Here is a 22,520-nt window from a genome sequence, read left to right on the forward strand (position 1 = left end):
AAACAGCCAAGGACTTGTTTGTTTGTATGGTCACTATGGTTAGGTGTGACTTCTGCTCCTTCTAGATGTGAAGGAGATTGTGCTCTTTCAGCTTGATTAAGGTACTTCTTTACCTCAGCCTTAGCATAGGAGTTGTGATGCACTGGTTGTGTGGCAGGTGAAGATGAAGAAATCAGAATCCAGTTTGTATTGCTTCTTGGGGTTCTTAAATGTAACTTGAAGATGTAGCACTACACTGAGATGGGTGGGGCTTTATAGGTTAGACAAGTTTGCAAGTCAGTTTGTTGAGGAAATCCTTTATCAGAAATTATTCACCATTGGTGGTGCACCAACATAGAAAGAATGTAGAGGGAAGCAAACTGGAACAGTTCATTGTGTCTGTTTGAGGCTGTCTGCAATATCAGAATCTTGAATTTTATGATGTAGAGAAAGGAGGACTTAATGAGAAATATATCTCTGGAGGCACAAACAATGTTAGCTGTGGAAAAGAAGTAAAGTGTTTACCAAGTTTGTTTCTAAACATATCAGTGGTGTTCTTCTGAATACTTTTATGTGTATATTATTCCATATTTATCCCTGGGGATAGGGGATGAAGAATACTTCCCACGTATTCCCTGCGTGTCGTAGAAGGCGACTAAAAGGGGAGGGAGCAGGAGGCTGGAAATCCTCCCCTCTCGTTTTTTTTTTTTTTTTCAATTTTCCAAAAGAAGGAACAGAGGGGGGCCAGGTGAGGATATTCCACAAAGGCCCAGTCCTCTGTTCTTAACGCTACCTCGCTAATGCGGGAAATGGCGGATAGTTTAAAAGAAAAAGAAATATATATATATATTTTTTTTTTTTTTGCTCTGTTGCTGTCTCCCGCATTTGCGAGGTAGCGCAAGGAAACAGACGAAAGAAATGGCCCAACCCACCCCCATACACATGTATATACATACGTCCTCACACGCAAATACACATACCTACACAGCCTTCCATGGTTTACCCCAGACGCTTCACATGCCTTGATTCAATCCACCGACAGCACGTCAACCCCGGTATACCACATCGCTCCAATTCACTCTATTCCTTGCCCTCCTTTCACCCTCCTGCATGTTCAGGCCCCGATCACACAAAATCTTTTTCACTCCATCTTTCCACCTCCAATTTGGTCTCCCTCTTCTCCTCGTTCCCTCCACCTCCGACACATATATTCTCTTGGTCAATCTTTCCTCACTCATTCTCTCCATGTGCCCGAACCATTTCAAAACACCCTCTTCTGCTCTCTCAACCACGCTCTTTTTATTTCCACACATCTCTCTTACCCTTACGTTACTTACTCGATCAAACCACCTCACACCACACATTGTCCTCAAACATCTCATTTCCAGCACATCTATCCTCCTGCGCACAACTCTATCCATAGCCCACGCCTCGCAACCATACAACATTGTTGGAACCACTATTCCTTCAAACATACCCATTTTTGCTTTCCGAGATAATGTTCTCGACTTCCAAACATTCTTCAAGGCTCCCAGAATTTTCGCCCCCTCCCCCACCCTATGATCCACTTCTGCTTCCATGGTTCCATCCGCTGCCAGATCCACTCCCAGATATCTAAAACACTTCACTTCCTCCAGTTTTTCTCCATTCAAACTCACCTCCCAATTGACTTGACCCTCAACCCTACTGTACCTAATAACCTTACTCTTATTCACATTTACTCTTAACTTTCTTCTTTCACACACTTTACCAAACTCAGTCACCAGCTTCTGCAGTTCCTCACATGAATCAGCCACCAGCGCTGTATCATCAGCGAACAACAACTGACTCACTTCCCAAGCTCCCTCATCCCCAACAGACTTCATACTTGCCCCTTTTTCCAAAACTCTTGCATTCACCTCCCTAACCACCCCATCCATAAACAAATTAAACAACCATGGAGACATCACACACCCCTGCCGCAAACCTACATTCACTGAGAACCAATCACTTTCCTCTCTTCCTACACGTACACATGCCTTACATCCTCGATAAAAACTTTTCACTGCTTCTAACAACTTGCCTCCCACACCATATATTCTTAATACCTTCCACAGAGCATCTCTATCAACTCTATCATATGCCTTCTCCAGATCCATAAATGCTACATACAAATCCATTTGCTTTTCTAAGTATTTCTCACATACATTCTTCAAAGCAAACACCTGATCCACACATCCTCTACCACTTCTGAAACCACGCTGCTCTTCCCCAATCTGATGCTCTGTACATGCCTTCACCCTCTCAATCAATATCCTCCCATATAATTTACCAGGTAAATTATTCCTGGTAAATATATATATATATGCTAAGGAATTGTCTTCCTTATTTTGTCCTTCCCTCTTCATATAACCTTTCTTAAAGAGTCAGGTCTACAAACACCTGTTGGATCCCTGATTAATTTTTGCTCTCATTTTCTTTTACTTTTTTTCTTTCACTGAAATGTCTTTAATCAAGGCATGTTTTGCCTGTGAGATGGTCACTGTAAGAAAAAACAGATATAGTGTGGTAGGAGGAGAGGAAGTTGGGTGATTTGGAGGGTTTTAGGATTGGTATCATGTTAACATGTTTCCAAAAGTTGGGGATTTTGTTGTGTAGCCTAGTATGTGTTTAACTGAGATGATTTAATTAAACTAGCTTTAGAATATCAATTCCAGTAAATGAAACAGGAAATTCAGAAACATGTAAGTCATAAAAAAATATAAGATTTCTATTCAAGAGGAGGTTATCAGGCATGTGTTCACTTTTGATTCCCTCCTCTCAGGTAGGTGGTCAGCAGACATGGGGTGATTTATACAGAAACTGTATTTTGTCATTTTGTTTTGCTGGTTGATTTACTTACTCTTTTAGTTGTCAAGGTATTGATATATAAATGTTCACCAATATCTCTTCATTTTGTTCTTATATTAATGGTAGGAAATGAAAATTTAAGACTGTATATACTATGAAATACTCATTTCGATGAAAAGAAATCTGTTATCATTATAAGGAATAATGAAATTAGTCTTCATCTTCTTAGCGGCTTAAAACATGCAGTGAGCACGAGGATGTTCTAAAGTACTGGTGCCGGGATTGTGAGCTCCCCTTGTGTGGCCTCTGTTTGTACAGCAACCACCCACGTGGCCATGATGTCCAGCCTGCTAGCATCTGCATTGAAGAGAAGAAACAGGCACTGCAAAGGCAAGTCAAAATCTTCAAGAAAACTTTAAAACAAAAAAAGGAAGGACTTAAGAAAAAGATCATGCATACTATTGCAGAAATCAAACACCTCTGTCAAGAAAGTAGTCATCTTCATGGCATTGAAATGGAATTGGCTGCCCTCTCAAAAGAATCGCAAGAAGCACGCAATATTGAGGGTGTTTTAGTTATAGAGGCAAAAGTGAAAACTCTTCAAGAAGAGCTACCCAAATTATTTTCAAAAGATAACACAGCAGCAGATATTGCAACAAAAAAGCAATATTTAGCAGCAAGTGATAAAACTGGAGAGAAGAGTAGTGCTTTTTCAGAAGATTACCAGCAGCGATTACCACCTGGTGGCGGGCAAGCTGTTAATACATACTGGGCCAGATTAAACTATCTAGACAGTAGACTTCTCCTGCACACCCCAAGCAGCCATACCGACAGTCTTCTCTACATGAAGGTATAGTAACTACAGGGCAATCTGGAAGGAGATGAAATTGTAATGTAATACTGATGTTTTAGGGGGGACTGTTTGATGCTTGCGTGCTTACTATATTGTAACACTTTACACTTAAAATCTCACTGAAATTTAATATTGTTTAGGGACTCAGACTTAATCAGATCACATAGTTATTGTGTGTTGAGACACCATAGAAATTTTTAGTTTTAAACAGAAAATTCCATACATAATGGTATCCATATTAGTTGAGACCATAAGTTCAACAACAAAAATGGATTTATCAGTGCTGTAGACTTCACCATTTTAGCCATAGCAGAGTATCATACCTAGGATTACCATGCCTACTCCTATGGATAACCTGAATGCCCTCTTAGCATACTAAAGATTTCATGTAGTAATTGAGAATATTTTCATGTAACAGTAAGAAGTAAACCACCAGATAGGGATATTTAAACTGGTCACCAAAGGATACTCTGAAATACCCTACACTTATGGTGTCAGTATGTTTAGATTGTATTGTGAATATATCCATCTATATCTATCTATCTCTCTGACTCCTGTTTCCTTTGGGAACTCCCATCAAGGGGTGGCCATGGCAAAAGAGTCTCCACTTACCCCTTTCCATACATGCCTCTCCTGCATACACCCCTCCACATTCTTGCATCATTTTTCCCCCCCAATATTCGTCTACGCTATTTGCCCATGTCACAGTTGGTCTTTCACTCACAACAACCCATTTAATTGTATTGTCATACACTTTCCTTGTGATTTTCCAGTCTTGCATTTTTCCCACATGCCCAAACTACTTCAAAGTAATACATTTCACCCACTCTGCCACTCCACAATTCATTCCCTTTGCATTCCCTGCCATACCACACCTCTTATACACCCTTTGATTCCTTTCTTCATTCCATCTAATCACACCACATGCTCTTCTCAGATAGCTCCTTTCTACAGCCTGGATTCTTGACCTCTGTGACTTATTCCATGTCCAGGTTTTGGCTGCAGAGGTCAGAGTTGGGAGGACTGTGCTGTTCTTTAATCCTCTCTTTGCTTCCATACTTACAACTCTGCCCTTCATTATTCTACTAAGGGACCTAGTGACTCTTCTACCTGTGCTGCTCTCTCCCTAATCTCTCCTTCCATATCACCAAACTTACCCAAGAGAGCTCCTGAATATTTAAATTTTCTCAGCTCTTTCAGTCTTTCTGTTCCCATATCTAAAGCACAATTTAGTACACTTTTTTCTTTCACACTGTATGATTTTACAAAATCTATTCTTTTACTCTGAGTCGTTTCAACACCATTATTTTCCTTTTACTTGCACTTATCTTCAATCACCTACGTTTATACACATCATAAAACACACTTAAAAACTTCTGCAACTCCTCTTCACTCTCAGCAAACAACACTGCATCACCCACAAACAGGCCTGCCACTAGCTGCCATATCTCATTGCCACACTCCCCTCTCTTCACCCTTTCCCCAGTTTTCCTTTTGTCTCTCTTATCACTCCATCCATACTATATATATTTATTTATTTTATTTTTTTTGTCGCTGTCTCCCGCGTTTTTCGAGGTAGCGCAAGGAAAAAGAAAAGAAATGGCCCAACCCCCCCCCATACACAATGTACACACACACATGCCTTGATTCAATCCACCGACAGCACGTCAACCCCGGTATACCACATCGCTCCAATTCACTCTATTCCTTGCCCTCCTTTCACCCTCCTGCATGTTCAGGCCCCGATCACACAAAATCTTTTTCACTCCATCTTTCCACCTCCAATTTGGTCTCCCTCTTCTCCTCGTTCCCTCCACCTCCGACACATATATTCTCTTGGTCAATCTTTCCTCACTCATTCTCTCCATGTGCCCGAACCATTTCAAAACACCCTCTTCTGCTCTCTCAACCACGCTCTTTTTATTTCCACACATCTCTCTTACCCTTACGTTACTTACTCGATCAAACCACCTCACACCACACATTGTCCTCAAACTCATTTCCAGCACATCTATCCTCCTGCGCACAACTCTATCCATAGCCCACGCCTCGCAACCATACAACATTGTTGGAACCACTATTCCTTCAAACATACCCATTTTTGCTTTCCGAGATAATGTTCTCGACTTCCAAACATTCTTCAAGGCTCCCAGAATTTTCGCCCCCTCCCCCACCCTATGATCCACTTCTGCTTCCATGGTTCCATCCGCTGCCAGATCCACTCCCAGATATCTAAAACACTTCACTTCCTCCAGTTTTTCTCCATTCAAACTCACCTCCCAATTGACTTGACCCTCAACCCTACTGTACCTAATAACCTTACTCTTATTCACATTTACTCTTAACTTTCTTCTTTCACACACTTTACCAAACTCAGTCACCAGCTTCTGCAGTTCCTCACATGAATCAGCCACCAGCGCTGTATCATCAGCGAACAACAACTGACTCACTTCCCAAGCTCCCTCATCCCCAACAGACTTCATACTTGCCCCTTTTTCCAAAACTCTTGCATTCACCTCCCTAACCACCCCATCCATAAACAAATTAAACAACCATGGAGACATCACACACCCCTGCCGCAAACCTACATTCACTGAGAACCAATCACTTTCCTCTCTTCCTACACGTACACATGCCTTACATCCTCGATAAAAACTTTTCACTGCTTCTAACAACTTGCCTCCCACACCATATATTCTTAATACCTTCCACAGAGCATCTCTATCAACTCTATCATATGCCTTCTCCAGATCCATAAATGCTACATACAAATCCATTTGCTTTTCTAAGTATTTCTCACATACATTCTTCAAAGCAAACACCTGATCCACACATCCTCTACCACTTCTGAAACCACGCTGCTCTTCCCCAATCTGATGCTCTGTACATGCCTTCACCCTCTCAATCAATATCCTCCCATATAATTTACCAGGTAAATTATTCCTGGTAAATATATATATATATGCTAAGGAATTGTCTTCCTTATTTTGTCCTTCCCTCTTCATATAACCTTTCTTAAAGAGTCAGGTCTACAAACACCTGTTGGATCCCTGATTAATTTTTGCTCTCATTTTCTTTTACTTTTTTTCTTTCACTGAAATGTCTTTAATCAAGGCATGTTTTGCCTGTGAGATGGTCACTGTAAGAAAAAACAGATATAGTGTGGTAGGAGGAGAGGAAGTTGGGTGATTTGGAGGGTTTTAGGATTGGTATCATGTTAACATGTTTCCAAAAGTTGGGGATTTTGTTGTGTAGCCTAGTATGTGTTTAACTGAGATGATTTAATTAAACTAGCTTTAGAATATCAATTCCAGTAAATGAAACAGGAAATTCAGAAACATGTAAGTCATAAAAAAATATAAGATTTCTATTCAAGAGGAGGTTATCAGGCATGTGTTCACTTTTGATTCCCTCCTCTCAGGTAGGTGGTCAGCAGACATGGGGTGATTTATACAGAAACTGTATTTTGTCATTTTGTTTTGCTGGTTGATTTACTTACTCTTTTAGTTGTCAAGGTATTGATATATAAATGTTCACCAATATCTCTTCATTTTGTTCTTATATTAATGGTAGGAAATGAAAATTTAAGACTGTATATACTATGAAATACTCATTTCGATGAAAAGAAATCTGTTATCATTATAAGGAATAATGAAATTAGTCTTCATCTTCTTAGCGGCTTAAAACATGCAGTGAGCACGAGGATGTTCTAAAGTACTGGTGCCGGGATTGTGAGCTCCCCTTGTGTGGCCTCTGTTTGTACAGCAACCACCCACGTGGCCATGATGTCCAGCCTGCTAGCATCTGCATTGAAGAGAAGAAACAGGCACTGCAAAGGCAAGTCAAAATCTTCAAGAAAACTTTAAAACAAAAAAAGGAAGGACTTAAGAAAAAGATCATGCATACTATTGCAGAAATCAAACACCTCTGTCAAGAAAGTAGTCATCTTCATGGCATTGAAATGGAATTGGCTGCCCTCTCAAAAGAATCGCAAGAAGCACGCAATATTGAGGGTGTTTTAGTTATAGAGGCAAAAGTGAAAACTCTTCAAGAAGAGCTACCCAAATTATTTTCAAAAGATAACACAGCAGCAGATATTGCAACAAAAAAGCAATATTTAGCAGCAAGTGATAAAACTGGAGAGAAGAGTAGTGCTTTTTCAGAAGATTACCAGCAGCGATTACCACCTGGTGGCGGGCAAGCTGTTAATACATACTGGGCCAGATTAAACTATCTAGACAGTAGACTTCTCCTGCACACCCCAAGCAGCCATACCGACAGTCTTCTCTACATGAAGGTATAGTAACTACAGGGCAATCTGGAAGGAGATGAAATTGTAATGTAATACTGATGTTTTAGGGGGGACTGTTTGATGCTTGCGTGCTTACTATATTGTAACACTTTACACTTAAAATCTCACTGAAATTTAATATTGTTTAGGGACTCAGACTTAATCAGATCACATAGTTATTGTGTGTTGAGACACCATAGAAATTTTTAGTTTTAAACAGAAAATTCCATACATAATGGTATCCATATTAGTTGAGACCATAAGTTCAACAACAAAAATGGATTTATCAGTGCTGTAGACTTCACCATTTTAGCCATAGCAGAGTATCATACCTAGGATTACCATGCCTACTCCTATGGATAACCTGAATGCCCTCTTAGCATACTAAAGATTTCATGTAGTAATTGAGAATATTTTCATGTAACAGTAAGAAGTAAACCACCAGATAGGGATATTTAAACTGGTCACCAAAGGATACTCTGAAATACCCTACACTTATGGTGTCAGTATGTTTAGATTGTATTGTGAATATATCCATCTATATCTATCTATCTCTCTGACTCCTGTTTCCTTTGGGAACTCCCATCAAGGGGTGGCCATGGCAAAAGAGTCTCCACTTACCCCTTTCCATACATGCCTCTCCTGCATACACCCCTCCACATTCTTGCATCATTTTTCCCCCCCAATATTCGTCTACGCTATTTGCCCATGTCACAGTTGGTCTTTCACTCACAACAACCCATTTAATTGTATTGTCATACACTTTCCTTGTGATTTTCCAGTCTTGCATTTTTCCCACATGCCCAAACTACTTCAAAGTAATACATTTCACCCACTCTGCCACTCCACAATTCATTCCCTTTGCATTCCCTGCCATACCACACCTCTTATACACCCTTTGATTCCTTTCTTCATTCCATCTAATCACACCACATGCTCTTCTCAGATAGCTCCTTTCTACAGCCTGGATTCTTGACCTCTGTGACTTATTCCATGTCCAGGTTTTGGCTGCAGAGGTCAGAGTTGGGAGGACTGTGCTGTTCTTTAATCCTCTCTTTGCTTCCATACTTACAACTCTGCCCTTCATTATTCTACTAAGGGACCTAGTGACTCTTCTACCTGTGCTGCTCTCTCCCTAATCTCTCCTTCCATATCACCAAACTTACCCAAGAGAGCTCCTGAATATTTAAATTTTCTCAGCTCTTTCAGTCTTTCTGTTCCCATATCTAAAGCACAATTTAGTACACTTTTTTCTTTCACACTGTATGATTTTACAAAATCTATTCTTTTACTCTGAGTCGTTTCAAACACCATTATTTTCCTTTTACTTGCACTTATCTTCAATCACCTACGTTTATACACATCATAAAACACACTTAAAAACTTCTGCAACTCCTCTTCACTCTCAGCAAACAACACTGCATCACCCACAAACAGGCCTGCCACTAGCTGCCATATCTCATTGCCACACTCCATCTCTTCACCCCTTTTCCCTAGTTTTCCTTTTGTCTCTCTTATCACTCCATCCATACTATATATATTTATTTATTTTATTTTGCTTTGTCGCTGTCTCCCGCGTTTGCGAGGTAGCGCAAGGAAACAGACAAAAGAAATGGCCCAACCCACCCCCATACACAATGTACACACACACATGCCCACACACGCAAATATACATACCTATACATCTCACTGTACACATATATATACACACACAGACACATACATATATACCCATGCACACAATTCACACTGTCTGCCCCTATTCATTCCCATCGCCACCTCGCCACACATGGAATACCATCCACCTCCCCCCTCATGTGTGCGAGGTAGCACTAGGAAAAGACAACAAAGGCCCCATTCGTTCACACTCAGTCTCCACCTGTCACGCAATAATGCCTGAAACCACAGCTCCCTTTCCACATCCAGGCCCCACACAACTTTCCATGGTTTACTCCAGACGCTTCACATGCCCTGATTCAATCCACTGACAGCACGTCAACCCCGGTATACCACATCGATCCAATTCACTCTATTCCTTGCCCGCCTATCACCCTCCTGCATGTTCAGGCCCCGATCACACAAAATCTTTTTCACTCCATCTTTCCACCTCCAATTTGGTCTCCCACTTCTCGTTCCCTCCACCTCCGACACATATATCCTCTTGGTCAATCTTTCCTCACTCATTCTCTCCATGTGCCCAAACCATTTCAAAACACCCTCTTCTGCTCTCTCAACCATGCTCTTTTTATTTCCACACATCTCTCTTACCCTTACATTACTTACTCGATCAAACCACCTCACACCACACATTGTTCTCAAACATCTCATTTCCAGCACATCCACCCTCCTGCGCACAACTCTATCCATAGCCCACGCCTCGCAACCATACAACATTGTTGGAACCACTATTCCTTCAAACATAGCCATTTATGCTTTCCGAGAAAATGTTCTCGACTTCCACACATTCCTCAAGGCTCCCAGGATTTTCGCCCCCTCCCCCACCCTATGATTCACTTCCGCTTCCATGGTTCCATCTGCTGCCAGATCCACTCCCAGATATCTAAAACACTTTACTTCCTCCAGTTTTTCTCCATTCAAACTTACCTCCCAATTGACTTGACCCTCAACCCTACTGTACCTAATAACCTTGCTCTTATTCACATTTACTCTTAACTTTCTTCTTTCACACACTTTACCAAACTCAGTCACCAGCTTCTGCAGTTTCTTACATGAATCAGCCACCAGCACTGTATCATCAGCGAACTACAACTGACTCACTTCCCAAGCTCTCTCATCCCCAACAGACTTCATACTTGCCCCTCTTTCCAAAACTCTTGCATTCACCTCCCTAACAACCCCATCCATAAACAAATTAAACAACCATGGAGACATCACACACCCCTGCCGCAAACCTACATTCACTGAGAACCAATCACTTTCCTCTCTTCCTACACGTACACATGCCTTACATCCTCGATAAAAACTTTTCACTGCTTCTAACAACTTGCCTCCCACACCATATATTCTTAATACTTTCCACAGAGCATCTCTATCAACTCTATCATATGCCTTCTCCAGATCCATAAATGCTACATACAAATCCATTTGCTTTTCTAAGTATTTCTCACATACATTCTTCAAAGCAAACACCTGATCCACACATCCTCTACCACTTCTGAAACCACACTGCTCTTCCCCAATCTGATGCTCTGTACATGCCTTCACCCTCTCAATCAATACCCTCCCATATAATTTACCAGGAATACTCAACAAACTTATACCTCTGTAATTTGAGCACTCACTCTTATCCCCTTTGCCTTTGTACAATGGCAATATGCACGCATTCCGCCAATCCTCAGGCACCTCACCATAAGTCATACATACATTAAATAACCTTACCAACCAGTCAACAATACAGTCACCCCCTTTTTTAATAAATTCCACTGCAATACCATCCAAACCTGCTGCCTTGCCGGCTTGCCTGGTTTAAAAAGCGAGATATACATAAGTATGCGTATGTAAGTAGGAGAGATTGCTAAAGAGCATTATTGGATTACGTGTTAATTGACAGGCGCGCAAAAGAGAGACTTTTGGATGTTAATGTGCTGAGAGGTGCAACTGGAGGGATGTCTGATCATTATCTTGTGGAGGCTAAGGTGAAGATTTGTATGGGTTTTCAGAAAAGAAGAGTGAATGTTGGGGTGAAGAGGGTGGTGAGAGTAAGTGAACTTGGGAAGGAGACTTGTGTGAGGAAGTACCAGGAGAGACTGAGTACAGAATGGAAAAAGGTGAGAACAGTGGAAGTAAGGGGAGTGGGGGAGGAATGGGATGTATTTAGGGAATCAGTGATGGATTGCGCAAAAGATGCTTGTGGCATGAGAGGAGTGGGAGGTGGGTTGATTAGAAAGGGTAGTGAGTGGTGGGATGAAGAAGTAAGATTATTAGTGAAAGAGAAGAGAGAGGCATTTGGATGATTTTTGCAGGGAAATAATGCAAATGACTGGGAGATGTATAAAGGAAAGAGACAGGAGATCAAGAGTAAGGTGCAAGAGGTGAAAAAGAGGGCAAATGAGAGTTGGGGTGAGAGAGTATCATTAAATTTTAGGGAGAATAAAAAATCTTCTGGAAGGAGGTAAATAAAGTGCGTAAGACAAGGGAGCAAATGGGAACTTCAGTGAAGGGCTCAAATGGGGAGGTGATAACAAGTAGTGGTGATGTGAGCAGGAGATGGAGTGAGTATTTTGAAGGTTTGTTGAATGTGTTTGATGATAGAGTGGCAGATATAGGGTGTTTTGGTCGAGGTGGTGTGCAAAGTGAGAGGGTTAGGGAAAATGATTTGGTAAACAGAGAAGAGGTAGTAAAAGCTTTGCGGAAGATACTATATATTTTTTTTTTGTTGTTGCTGTCTCCCGCGTTTGCGAGGTAGCGCAATTAAACAGACGAAAGCAATGGCCCAACCCACCCCCATACACATGTATATACATACGTCCACACACGCAAATATACATACCTACACAGCTTTCCATGGTTTACCCCAGACGCTTCACATGCCCTGATTCAATCCACTGACAGCACGTCAACCCCGGTATACCACATCGATCCAATTCACTCTATTCCTTGCCCTCCTTTCACCCTCCTGCATGTTCAGGCCCTGATCACACAAAATCTTTTTCACTCCATCTTTCCACCTGCAATTTGGTCTCCCACTTCTCCTCGTTCCCTCCACCTCTGACACATATATCCTCTTGGTCAATCTTTCCTCACTCATTCTCTCCATGTGCCCAAACCATTTCAAAACACCCTCTTCTGCTCTCTCAACCACGCTCTTTTTATTTCCACACATCTCTCTTACCCTTACGTTACTTACTCAATCAAGCGACCTCACACCACACATTGTCCTCAAACATCTCATTTCCAGCACATCCATCCTCCTGTGCACAACTCTATTCATAGCCCACGCCTCGCAACCATACAACATTGTTGGAACCACTATTCCTTCAAACATACCCATTTTTGCTTTCCGAGATAATGTTCTCGACTTCCACACATTCTTCAAGGCTCCCAGAATTTTTACCCCCTCCCCCACCCTATGATTCACTTCCGCTTCCATGGTGCCATCCGCTGCCAGATCCACTCCCAGATATCTAAAACACTTTACTTCCTCCAGTTTTTCTCCATTCAATATTTTTTTTTTTTTTTTTTTATACTTTGTCGCTGTCTCCCGCGTTTGCGAGGTAGCGCAAGGAAACAGACGAAAGAAATGGCCCAACCCCCCCCATACACATGTACATACACACGTCCACACACGCAAATATACATACCTACTCAGCTTTCCATGGTTTACCCCGGACGCTTCACATGCCTTGATTCAATCCACTGACAGCACGTCAACCCCTGTATACCACATCGCTCCAATTCACTCTATTCCTTGCCCTCCTTTCACCCTCCTGCATGTTCAGGCCCCGATCACACAAAATCCTTTTCACTCCATCTTTCCACCTCCAATTTGGTCTCCCTCTTCTCCTCGTTCCCTCCACCTCCGACACATATATCCTCTTGGTCAATCTTTCCTCACTCATTCTCTCCATGTGCCCAAACCATTTCAAAACACCCTCTTCTGCTCTCTCAACCATGCTCTTTTTATTTCCACACATCTCTCTTACCCTTACGTTACTTACTCGATCAAACCACCTCACACCACACATTGTCCTCAAACATCTCATTTCCAGCACATCCATCCTCCTGCGCACAACTCTATCCATAGCCCACGCCTCGCAACCATACAACATTGTTGGAACTACTATTCCTTCAAACATACCCATTTTTGCTTTCCGGGATAATGTTCTCGACTTCCACACATTTTTCAAGGCTCCCAAAATTTTCGCCCCCTCCCCCACCCTATGATCCATTTCCGCTTCCATGGTTCCATCCGCTGACAGATCCACTCCCAGATATCTAAAACACTTCACTTCCTCCAGTTTTTCTCCATTCAAACTCACCTCCCAATTGACTTGACCCTCAACCCTACTGTACCTAATAACCTTGCTCTTATTCACATTTACTCTTAACTTTCTTCTTCCACACACTTTACCAAACTCCATCACCAGCTTCTGCAGTTTCTCACATGAATCCGCCACCAGCGCTGTATCATCAGCGAACAACAACTGATATATATATTATATTTTATATGTTTTATTATACTTTGCTGGTGTCTCCCGTGTTAGCGAGGTAGCGCAAGGAAATAGACAAAACAATGGCCCAACCCACCCATATACACATGTATATACATACACGTCCACACACGCACATATACATACCTATACATCTCAACTTATACATATATATACACACACAGACATATACATATATACACATGTACATAATTCATACTTGCTGCCTTTATTCATTCCTGTCGCCAACCCGCCACACATGAAATGAAAACCCCTCCCCCCATCATGTGCGCGAGGTAGCACTAGGAAAAGACGACAAAGGCCACATTCGTTCACACTCAGTCTCTAGCTGTCTTATTTAATGCACTGAAACCACAGCTCCCTTTTCACATCCAGGCCCCACAAAACTTTCCATGGTTTACCCCAGACGCTTCACATGAACTGCTTCAATCCATTGACAGCACATCGACCCCAGTATACCACATCATTCCAGTTCACTCTATTCCTTGCATGCCTTTCACCCTCCTGCATGTTTAGGCCCCAATCACTCAAAATCTTTTTCACTCCATCTCTCCACCTCCAATTTGGTCTCCCACTTCTCCTCGTTCCCTCCACTTCTGACACATATATCCTCTTTTTCAATCTTTCCTCACTCATTTTCTTCATGTGACCAAACCATTTCAAAACAAACTCTTCTGCTATCTCAACCACACTCTTTTTATTATCACACATCTCTCTTACCCTTTCAGTACTTACTCAATCACACCACCTCACACCACGTATTGTCCTCAAACATCTCATTTCCAGCACATCCACCCTCCTCCGTGCAACTCTGTCTGTTGCCCATGCCTCACAACCATATAACATTGTTGGAACCACTATTCCTTCAAACATACCCATTTTTGCTTTCCAAAATAACGTTCTCGACTTCCACACATTTTTCAATGCTCCCAAAACTTTCGCCCCCTCCCCCACCTTATGATTCACTTCCGTTTCCATGGTTCCATCCGCTGCCAAATCCACTCCCAGATATCTAAGACACTTTACTTCCTCCAGTTTTTCTCCATTCAAACTTACCTCCCAATTGACTTGTCCCTCAACCCTACTGTACCAAATAACCTTGCTCTTATTCACATTTACTCTCAGCTCTCCTCTTTCACACACTTTACAAAAGTCAGTCACCAGCTTATGCAGTTTCTCACACAAATCAGCCACCAGCGCTGTATCATCAGCGAACGACAACTGACTCACTTCCCAAGCTCTCTCATCCACAACAGATTGCATACTTGCCCCTCTTTCCACAACTTGCATTCACCTCCCTAACAACCCCATCCATAAACAAATTAAACTACCATGGAGATATCACGCACCCCTGCCGCAAACCAACATTCACTGAGAACCAATCACTTTCCTCTCTTTCTACACGTGCACATGCCTTACATCCTCAATAAAAACTTTTCACTGCTTCTAACAACTTACCTGCCATACCATATATTCTTAATATCTTCCACAGAGCATCTCTATCAAGTCTATCATATTCCCTCTCTAGATCCATAAATGCTACATACAAATCCATTTGCTTTTCTAAGTATTTCTCACATACATTCTTCAAAGCAAAAACCTGATCCACATCCTCTACCACTTCTGAAACCACACTGCTCTTCCCCAATCTGATGCTCTGTACATGCCTTCACCCTCTCAATCAATACCCTCCCATATAATTTCCCAGGAATACTCAACAAACTTATACCTCTGTAATTTGAGCACTCACTCGTATCCCCTTTGCCTTTGTACAGTGGCACTATGCAAGCATTCTGCCAGCCCTCAGGCACCTCACCATAAGTCATACATACATTAAATAACCTTACCAACCAGTCAACAATACAGTCACCCCCTTTTTTAATAAATTCCACTGCAATACCATCCAAACCTGCTGCCTTGCCGGCTTGCCTGGTTTAAAAAGCGAGATATACATAAGTATGCGTATGTAAGTAGGAGAGATTGCTAAAGAGCATTATTGGATTACGTGTTAATTGACAGGCGCGCAAAAGAGAGACTTTTGGATGTTAATGTGCTGAGAGGTGCAACTGGAGGGATGTCTGATCATTATCTTGTGGAGGCTAAGGTGAAGATTTGTATGGGTTTTCAGAAAAGAAGAGTGAATGTTGGGGTGAAGAGGGTGGTGAGAGTAAGTGAACTTGGGAAGGAGACTTGTGTGAGGAAGTACCAGGAGAGACTGAGTACAGAATGGAAAAAGGTGAGAACAGTGGAAGTAAGGGGAGTGGGGGAGGAATGGGATGTATTTAGGGAATCAGTGATGGATTGCGCAAAAGATGCTTGTGGCATGAGAGGAGTAGGAGGTGGGTTGATTAGAAAGGGTAGTGAGTGGTGGGATGAAGAAGTAAGATTATTAGTGAAAGAGAAGAGAGAGGCATTTGGATGATTTTTGCAGGGAAATAATGCAAATGACTGGGAGATGTATAAAGGAAAGAGACAGGAGATCAAGAGTAAGGTGCAAGAGGTGAAAAAGAGGGCAAATGAGAGTTGGGGTGAGAGAGTATCATTAAATTTTAGGGAGAATAAAAAATCTTCTGGAAGGAGGTAAATAAAGTGCGTAAGACAAGGGAGCAAATGGGAACTTCAGTGAAGGGCTCAAATGGGGAGGTGATAACAAGTAGTGGTGATGTGAGCAGGAGATGGAGTGAGTATTTTGAAGGTTTGTTGAATGTGTTTGATGATAGAGTGGCAGATATAGGGTGTTTTGGTCGAGGTGGTGTGCAAAGTGAGAGGGTTAGGGAAAATGATTTGGTAAACAGAGAAGAGGTAGTAAAAGCTTTGCGGAAGATACTATATATTTTTTTTTTGTTGTTGCTGTCTCCCGCGTTTGCGAGGTAGCGCAATTAAACAGACGAAAGCAATGGCCCAACCCACCCCCATACACATGTATATACATACGTCCACACACGCAAATATACATACCTACACAGCTTTCCATGGTTTACCCCAGACGCTTCACATGCCCTGATTCAATCCACTGACAGCACGTCAACCCCGGTATACCACATCGATCCAATTCACTCTATTCCTTGCCCTCCTTTCACCCTCCTGCATGTTCAGGCCCTGATCACACAAAATCTTTTTCACTCCATCTTTCCACCTGCAATTTGGTCTCCCACTTCTCCTCGTTCCCTCCACCTCTGACACATATATCCTCTTGGTCAATCTTTCCTCACTCATTCTCTCCATGTGCCCAAACCATTTCAAAACACCCTCTTCTGCTCTCTCAACCACGCTCTTTTTATTTCCACACATCTCTCTTACCCTTACGTTACTTACTCAATCAAGCGACCTCACACCACACATTGTCCTCAAACATCTCATTTCCAGCACATCCATCCTCCTGTGCACAACTCTATTCATAGCCCACGCCTCGCAACCATACAACATTGTTGGAACCACTATTCCTTCAAACATACCCATTTTTGCTTTCCGAGATAATGTTCTCGACTTCCACACATTCTTCAAGGCTCCCAGAATTTTTACCCCCTCCCCCACCCTATGATTCACTTCCGCTTCCATGGTTCCATCCGCTGCCAGATCCACTCCCAGATATCTAAAACACTTTACTTCCTCCAGTTTTTCTCCATTCAATATTTTTTTTTTTTTTTTTTTATACTTTGTCGCTGTCTCCCGCGTTTGCGAGGTAGCGCAAGGAAACAGACGAAAGAAATGGCCCAACCCCCCCCATACACATGTACATACACACGTCCACACACGCAAATATACATACCTACACAGCTTTCCATGGTTTACCCCGGACGCTTCACATGCCTTGATTCAATCCACTGACAGCACGTCAACCCCTGTATACCACATCGCTCCAATTCACTCTATTCCTTGCCCTCCTTTCACCCTCCTGCATGTTCAGGCCCCGATCACACAAAATCCTTTTCACTCCATCTTTCCACCTCCAATTTGGTCTCCCTCTTCTCCTCGTTCCCTCCACCTCCGACACATATATCCTCTTGGTCAATCTTTCCTCACTCATTCTCTCCATGTGCCCAAACCATTTCAAAACACCCTCTTCTGCTCTCTCAACCATGCTCTTTTTATTTCCACACATCTCTCTTACCCTTACGTTACTTACTCGATCAAACCACCTCACACCACACATTGTCCTCAAACATCTCATTTCCAGCACATCCATCCTCCTGCGCACAACTCTATCCATAGCCCACGCCTCGCAACCATACAACATTGTTGGAACTACTATTCCTTCAAACATACCCATTTTTGCTTTCCGGGATAATGTTCTCGACTTCCACACATTTTTCAAGGCTCCCAAAATTTTCGCCCCCTCCCCCACCCTATGATCCATTTCCGCTTCCATGGTTCCATCCGCTGACAGATCCACTCCCAGATATCTAAAACACTTCACTTCCTCCAGTTTTTCTCCATTCAAACTCACCTCCCAATTGACTTGACCCTCAACCCTACTGTACCTAATAACCTTGCTCTTATTCACATTTACTCTTAACTTTCTTCTTCCACACACTTTACCAAACTCCATCACCAGCTTCTGCAGTTTCTCACATGAATCCGCCACCAGCGCTGTATCATCAGCGAACAACAACTGATATATATATTATATTTTATATGTTTTATTATACTTTGCTGGTGTCTCCCGTGTTAGCGAGGTAGCGCAAGGAAATAGACAAAACAATGGCCCAACCCACCCATATACACATGTATATACATACACGTCCACACACGCACATATACATACCTATACATCTCAACTTATACATATATATACACACACAGACATATACATATATACACATGTACATAATTCATACTTGCTGCCTTTATTCATTCCTGTCGCCAACCCGCCACACATGAAATGAAAACCCCTCCCCCCATCATGTGCGCGAGGTAGCACTAGGAAAAGACGACAAAGGCCACATTCGTTCACACTCAGTCTCTAGCTGTCTTATTTAATGCACTGAAACCACAGCTCCCTTTTCACATCCAGGCCCCACAAAACTTTCCATGGTTTACCCCAGACGCTTCACATGAACTGCTTCAATCCATTGACAGCACATCGACCCCAGTATACCACATCATTCCAGTTCACTCTATTCCTTGCATGCCTTTCACCCTCCTGCATGTTTAGGCCCCAATCACTCAAAATCTTTTTCACTCCATCTCTCCACCTCCAATTTGGTCTCCCACTTCTCCTCGTTCCCTCCACTTCTGACACATATATCCTCTTTTTCAATCTTTCCTCACTCATTTTCTTCATGTGACCAAACCATTTCAAAACAAACTCTTCTGCTATCTCAACCACACTCTTTTTATTATCACACATCTCTCTTACCCTTTCAGTACTTACTCAATCACACCACCTCACACCACGTATTGTCCTCAAACATCTCATTTCCAGCACATCCACCCTCCTCCGTGCAACTCTGTCTGTTGCCCATGCCTCACAACCATATAACATTGTTGGAACCACTATTCCTTCAAACATACCCATTTTTGCTTTCCAAAATAACGTTCTCGACTTCCACACATTTTTCAATGCTCCCAAAACTTTCGCCCCCTCCCCCACCTTATGATTCACTTCCGTTTCCATGGTTCCATCCGCTGCCAAATCCACTCCCAGATATCTAAGACACTTTACTTCCTCCAGTTTTTCTCCATTCAAACTTACCTCCCAATTGACTTGTCCCTCAACCCTACTGTACCAAATAACCTTGCTCTTATTCACATTTACTCTCAGCTCTCCTCTTTCACACACTTTACAAAAGTCAGTCACCAGCTTATGCAGTTTCTCACACAAATCAGCCACCAGCGCTGTATCATCAGCGAACGACAACTGACTCACTTCCCAAGCTCTCTCATCCACAACAGATTGCATACTTGCCCCTCTTTCCACAACTTGCATTCACCTCCCTAACAACCCCATCCATAAACAAATTAAACTACCATGGAGATATCACGCACCCCTGCCGCAAACCAACATTCACTGAGAACCAATCACTTTCCTCTCTTTCTACACGTGCACATGCCTTACATCCTCAATAAAAACTTTTCACTGCTTCTAACAACTTACCTGCCATACCATATATTCTTAATATCTTCCACAGAGCATCTCTATCAAGTCTATCATATTCCCTCTCTAGATCCATAAATGCTACATACAAATCCATTTGCTTTTCTAAGTATTTCTCACATACATTCTTCAAAGCAAAAACCTGATCCACATCCTCTACCACTTCTGAAACCACACTGCTCTTCCCCAATCTGATGCTCTGTACATGCCTTCACCCTCTCAATCAATACCCTCCCATATAATTTCCCAGGAATACTCAACAAACTTATACCTCTGTAATTTGAGCACTCACTCGTATCCCCTTTGCCTTTGTACAGTGGCACTATGCAAGCATTCTGCCAGCTCTCAAGCACCTCACCGTGAGTCATACATACATTAAATAAGCTTACCAACCAGTCAACAATACAGTCACCCCCTTTTTTAATAAATTCCACTGCAATACCATCCAAACTCCCTGCCTTGCCGGCTTTCATCTTCCACAAAGCTTTTACTACCTCTTCTCTGTTTACCAAATCATTCTCCCTGCTGCTTCCCTAAATACATCCCATTCCTCCCCCACTCCTCTTACGTCCTTTGTTCTCACCTTTTTCCATTCTGTACTCAGTCTCTCCTGATACTTCCTCACATAAGTCTCTTTCCCAAGCTCACTTACTCTCACCACTCTCTTCACCCCAACATTCTCTCTTCTTTTCTGAAAACCTCTATGAATCTTCACCTTCGCCTCCACAAGATAACGATCAGACATCCCTCCAGTTGCACCTCTCAGCACATTAACATCCAAAAGTCTCTCTTTCGCATGCCTGTCAATTAACACAATCCAATAACACTTTCTGGCCATCTCTCCTACTTATATTAGTATACTTATGTATATCTCTCTTTTTAAACCAGGTATTCCCAATCACCAGTCCTTTTTCAGCACGTAAATCTACAAGCTCTTCCCCATTTCCGTTTACAACACTGAACACCCCATGTACACTAATTATTCCCTCACCTGCCACATTACCCACCTTTGCATTCAAATCACCCATCACTATAACCCGGTCTCGTGCATCAAAACTACTAACACACTCACTCAGCTGCTGCCAAAACACTTGCCTCTCATGATCTTCCTTCTCAGGCCCGGGTGCATATGCACCAATAATCACCCATCTCTCTCCATCTACTTTCAGTTTTACCTATATCAATCTAGAGTTTACTTTCTTACACTCTATCATATACTCCCACTGCTCAAGTTTCAGGAGTAGTGCTACTCCTTCCCTTGATCTTGTCCTTTCACTAACCCCTGATTTTACTCCCAAGACATTCCCAAACCACTCTTCAACCCTTGAGCTTCATTTCACTCAGAGCCAAAACATCCAGGCTCCTTTCCTCAAACATACTACCTATCTCTCCTTTTTTTCTCATCTTGGTTACATCCACACACATTTAGACACCCCAATCTGAGCCTTCAAGGAGGATGAGCACTCCCCGCGTGACTCCTTCTTCTGTTTCCCCTTTTAGAAAGTTAGAATACAAGGAGGGGCAGGTTTCTAGCCCCCACTCCTATCGCCTTTAGTCGCCTTCTACAACATGTGGGAAATGCATGGGAAGTGTTCTTTCTCTCCTATCCCCTGGGATAAATGAATGATAGGTTTATAAATATGAATTAACAGTATTTATCTGATATTATTCAACATGCTCTCTAAAACATAACACAACAATTTAAGTGTCTTATTTAAGGCTACTTGGGAAATCATGTTGACTTTAGCTTCAAAACAAATTTCAAACTTCTGAAGTAGATCTCTTTGACAGGAGACTTGGCAGTTTTTTTATTTAAGCTTGACAATGTCTTACAATATATTTCAGAAGACTTAATTTTTTGATGAAGGGCTTAATTACCTTCTCATGGGTTATAACCACATCAAAATACAAATAGAACAAACTATGATTATTATACCTAATAGGACATTTTATCTACCACATATTTACTTCTATGACTGACACTTTCAAAGAAAATGGTAACATTGTAAACAATGAGGGTAGGAGGTGCTGCTGCTGTAAATAGATAGTATGTTTGAGGAAAGGAAACTGGATGCTTTGGCTCTGAGTGAAACAAAGCTCAAAGGTAAACGGGAAGAGTGGTTTGGGAATAATTTGGGAGTAGTCAGGGGTTGGTGAGAGGACAAGAGCAAAGGAAAGAGTAGCAGTTCTCCTGGAACAGTTGTGGGAGTATGTGATAGAGTGTAAGAAAGTAAACTCTAGATTGATATGGGTAAAACTGAAAGTAGATGGAGAGAGATG

At 42.1% G+C, this 22,520-nt stretch overlaps 1 protein-coding gene and 1 long non-coding RNA gene across 2 annotated transcripts in view; one reads left to right on the forward strand and one right to left on the reverse strand.

Moving 5' to 3' along the window:
* Positions 1-7,335: 7,335 nt before the first annotated feature.
* LOC139748069 (uncharacterized) lies at positions 7,336-22,321 on the reverse strand. The gene is made up of 3 exons (XR_011712529.1): positions 22,177-22,321; positions 7,878-7,979; positions 7,336-7,465 (listed from the first exon to the last, which is right to left on the reverse strand). It is a non-coding gene; the product is annotated as an uncharacterized lncRNA (long non-coding RNA).
* LOC139748068 (uncharacterized) overlaps positions 7,459-22,520 on the forward strand; it is a 47,757-nt gene continuing 32,695 nt past the window's right edge. The window contains exon 1 of the mRNA XM_071660657.1: positions 7,459-7,958. Coding sequence (XP_071516758.1) covers positions 7,560-7,958 — 399 coding nt within the window. The 5' untranslated portion in view covers positions 7,459-7,559. The remainder of the gene's footprint in view (positions 7,959-22,520) is intronic.

Source organism: Panulirus ornatus, chromosome 72 (genome assembly GCF_036320965.1).
Source record: "Panulirus ornatus isolate Po-2019 chromosome 72, ASM3632096v1, whole genome shotgun sequence".
Lineage (NCBI taxonomy): Eukaryota > Metazoa > Arthropoda > Malacostraca > Decapoda > Palinuridae > Panulirus > Panulirus ornatus.